Raw genomic sequence first — 4,343 nt, forward strand, 5'->3', positions numbered from 1 at the left:
TAAAAATGAAAACGATGCAAATAAATGAATGAATTTTTTAAGTTTAAGTTCTTTCACCAAAAACTAGTTATGGATCTGAAGTTAAAAATTTCAAGACTTTTCTTAATTTGTAAAATTTAGTTTCTGATTGCAAGGGTACCCCGAAAAAATTAGTAATTACTTCGATAAAATCTTCGCCGGTCCTCATCTCTAATTTGTCGTGATCCTAAAAAGTTCTAGACTCATAGATTTCTACGATACAATTCTCAGTTTGCAATTACGTATGTACATATGTATATGAAAATATTTATTATCATATACATACATACATATATTTCATGTGCACTTGGTTAAAGATTTTTTCTTCAATTACTTATTACCCTTAATATGAACATATGCTGAAATATTTTCTTTTATTACAAAAAAATATATATTTATGTGGATATATGTGTATTTGAACATACATAAAAGAAAAACTTAAATTCATATAAAATATATACCATACAAATATAGATAAATATATACATATATATGTATGTGTATATGTCTTTAGCGCACAGACCAATCAGCAAGGCGCACAAATCCAAATCTTTTCCACCACAGCGTCAGAGCGCAATGCAGTGCCTCATTGGCCGTGGGAAGTTATGTGAGAGCACGTGCTGTTGATTTTCGCTTAAGTTGTTTTGTTGCCACATTAAGTGTTGTTACTATAATTTGTACGTAGTGGTTGGTGTAATTTCAAATTCCAATACATAGACATACACCATGGATATGCACACCAGCAGCTTCTACAGCAACAGCTGACACAAACGAAACCTTATAAACGCAGCCCAATCCAAAGGCTCCACAAAGGTCTCAGCAAACACGTCGACATACATATACACATTAACTGCTGGAACTGGCTGTGCGCCACCACCGAATGTGAGAGAGAATGCTCAATAAGATTTACCTGTCGCCTACCTGCCGACCGAACTGTGGTGAATTGCTTGCATGGCTAAGGAGTCGCTATAAATACCGCCGCCAGGAGACTGTTGAAGGCATACGCTTGCAGGACGTGAACGTGTAGACATTTACTCACTAGTAAACTGTAGATTTAAATTTGTGATTTTCTTGCGAATTCGAAATACATTCGACTAAAAATACAAGACAACATGTCGTCCAGTGAAATATATCGTTATTATTATAAAACCTCCGAGGATTTGCAGGCATTCAAATCGAATGCGAACGAGATGTTCTTCAATCCGATGGCGGCGTATAATCCGCCACCACTGGTGAGCGCAAATCAGCAGCATCATCATCAACTTCACCAGGAACAGCAGCAACAACAATACCATTGTGCGCCCAACAACAATTTCTTGCCAAGCAACGGCTTCATCACTTTCGAGCAGGCTTCCTCTGATGGTTGGATTACTTCATCGCCAGCGAGTCATCGCTCGGAAAGCCCTGAATATGTGGATCTTAATATGATTTATGCTAATGGCGCGCATAGCGGCGCTCATCCATTGCACGCGACTGTAACACAATACGGTTTACATTTGGAATCGTCACCACCAGCACAAAATTTACTAACTGGCTTGACCAACACAACGCCAACAACTACCAATGCCACAAAAACAATCGCCTCCAAAGCGCAAAACAGCGGTGCCACAACCAAAGCGAAGCGTTCCTATACACGCCGCACACCAAAAGCCACACCAGCGCCAACAACTTCACCTGCATTGCCGCCAATCACCAGCGATGCCATCGTTTCCATTGCGACCAATGCAGCCGCCGCGATTAGCGCCAATCCGCTTACTGTCACCAATACGCCATATACGCACGATTTTCAAAATTTCGATTTTGACCAAGCGGCAGCATTGTTTGATGGCGACAGTGTTGACGACGAAGATATGGACGATCAATTGATGCTCTTCGGTGCTGACGACGACTTTGAAGCCGCAGATGGTTCCTTCGAGCTCGCCGAACAATCCGCCACCATGCAAGCGAATGGTGATTCCAGCGCGTCCGCACAACCCGGCGCTAAGAAGCGACGTGGCAAGCAAATCTCGCCCGTGGTCAAGCGTAAGCGTCGTTTGGCGGCCAATGCGCGTGAACGCCGTCGCATGCAAAATCTCAATCAGGCTTTCGATCGGCTGCGTCAATATCTGCCATGTCTAGGAAACGACCGACAACTCTCCAAACATGAAACGCTACAGATGGCGCAGACTTACATTTCGGCGTTGGGCGATTTATTGCGCTAAGTTGCAAGAGCAGTGCTGGTTCAAGGCGTGGCCGTTGCAGTATTTTTTGTTGTTGTTGTGAGATATAAATGACTGAGTTAGACAATACAAATGTAAATATGTAGTTGAAGTTTCCCTAGTTGTAAGCTGTGTATTTGTTGCTGTATATTTATTTAGCATTAGATTTGTTTAAAGAATATTAAATTAAGAAAACCAAATATTGTATATAAGAAACCGGAAGACAAAAAATAATATGCCTAAGTTTAGTTAAAGAAATAAAATAATAGAAATAATTAACAAATCAAATGATTGAATTTTATTTTTATCACCATATATTTTGAAAAGAAACTCCAAGAAAAGAAGAAGTGGAGTTAAGTACTTTGATCTATGATTCTCCAAAGTGAAACTTACAGTGCTTTATTATCAGTGTCCTTTCGTAATTTCCTGAAAATCTTCTAAACCTTTGAGGACAAGCAGTTTGAGAATGCCAGACACCTCGAGACAGTGATCCATGAGTTCGATTCGATGTATCGAAGGTTTATAGTAGGGCGTCTCAGGTCTTCAATGCCATGTATACGTTCCAATCAACGTTCCAAGAAAAGAATGTCTTCCTGATTTTTGTGGTGTTTATACTTTCAAGCCTAATCATATTCTAACAGTGGGAAGTGTGTCTTGCGTAGTGTCTACGTAACCAGAACAGACCCGGATTTTATCCGGCCAAGGAATGTCGAATTGGAGGCATTTTTCTAATTCTTTGGAGATTGTTTACATCGTTACAACAACAACAGCATCTCCTTTTTTGCTGAGTACCCTGAATATTTGACTCCGCACTATCTCATTAGCGTCGCAGAGCTAATACTATGATATTTGTAATAATTCTCAGCTAGATACGCACTTCTCGATGTTTTTTTTAGACGTATCTAATGTTCTCAGGAATTTTATTTTCAGACCACTTATGACGGAAACCACAGTTCCAAGCCGGCTCTGAAATTTATTATTTTTTTTCAAAAAATCTTCTAAACTCATCCATCTCACTTGTCTATAGTGGTCACGGGTTATTTATTGAAGCAAGTTTATCGGCTTGTTTGTGATTTCTCTGTATAGACATTGAGAGTATAGATTCATTGCCAGATTTGTTATTTCTTAAATAACAGTTGAAAGCTCTAAAATTAATGATAAATAGTTGAATTTCGTTGGAGGGGCGAGTTTAACCTCTTTTTATCTCTGTTATGAGCAAAGATATATAGTATAGATGTGCAAAAGTATGTGGGCATGCAAACACTTGAGCCCATAATCATTTGTAAAACATGAAAAGCTGCGAAATTATCACATGAAAGAAGCTTCCGTTTCTCTCACCTTGTTAGCGGCATCTTTTGTTTGTGTTGTCTGGGCTCCCACGTGCAATCGATCGAATCGAACCTGTGTTTTCTCAGGCTGCAGACAAAGTGACCAGTCAATTTGTCAATTATACAAATTGTCGACTCGGCTACCCGAAAATCGCCGATTCACACAGCCATCGATGCCAAGCCGTCGTATGAGTCCATGCTTTGGCACAGATTGCGACATGTTGCAAGAACGCAAGAGACTCCGCGTCGAAATGCCACCTGCATGCAGCTGCCAAAGCACTGGACCGGCGAAGAGCCGGAGCAAGTGGGGAGTCGAGTGGAGCAAAGGATGCACTCTAAAGGCATCAATAATGAACAATAAATGAAGGAATGGTGAAGCTGCACGCAGTAGCCGAGCGGAACGCAATTCAATGGTACGCATCGATATGCGTACTGAACTGATCTGAAAAGGGTGGCGAACGAAATACCAACACAACACAAGCGCAGAGGGTGAGCGAAAGAAGCCGAAAACCGCACAATCTTCGCCAAATCGCATGTCTTTGTCAATTTTATGCAGTTTTCTGTATCATTCGCTTTTGGGCTAACGGCAGCAACTATGTTTAATCCTAAAAAAAAATGGGACTACAAAGATCAGCGAAGAGTCTGCCAAAACGGCCATTGAGTGTAAGATGAGCTGAGCTCAACTGAGCTGAGCCGACAAAACGTCACCACAACAACATCCTATGGCGGCGTGTGTGACTTGGGGCTGCGCTTTTATGTGGTTAAGCCACAAGCTGAAAAGAAATTTGTTATAAGCTTA

General features: G+C 40.8%; 1 protein-coding gene across 1 annotated transcript; it reads left to right on the forward strand.

Annotated features, from left to right (window-relative positions):
• Nucleotides 1-500: 500 nt before the first annotated feature.
• LOC105218098 (protein atonal) lies at nt 501-2,576 on the forward strand. The gene has a single exon (XM_011193457.3). The coding sequence runs from the start codon at nt 1,131-1,133 to the stop codon at nt 2,217-2,219; it is 1,089 nt and encodes a 362-aa protein (XP_011191759.2). The 5' UTR covers nt 501-1,130; the 3' UTR covers nt 2,220-2,576.
• Nucleotides 2,577-4,343: the final 1,767 nt, after the last annotated feature.

The sequence above is a fragment of the Zeugodacus cucurbitae genome, chromosome 2 (assembly GCF_028554725.1).
Source record: "Zeugodacus cucurbitae isolate PBARC_wt_2022May chromosome 2, idZeuCucr1.2, whole genome shotgun sequence".
Lineage (NCBI taxonomy): Eukaryota > Metazoa > Arthropoda > Insecta > Diptera > Tephritidae > Zeugodacus > Zeugodacus cucurbitae.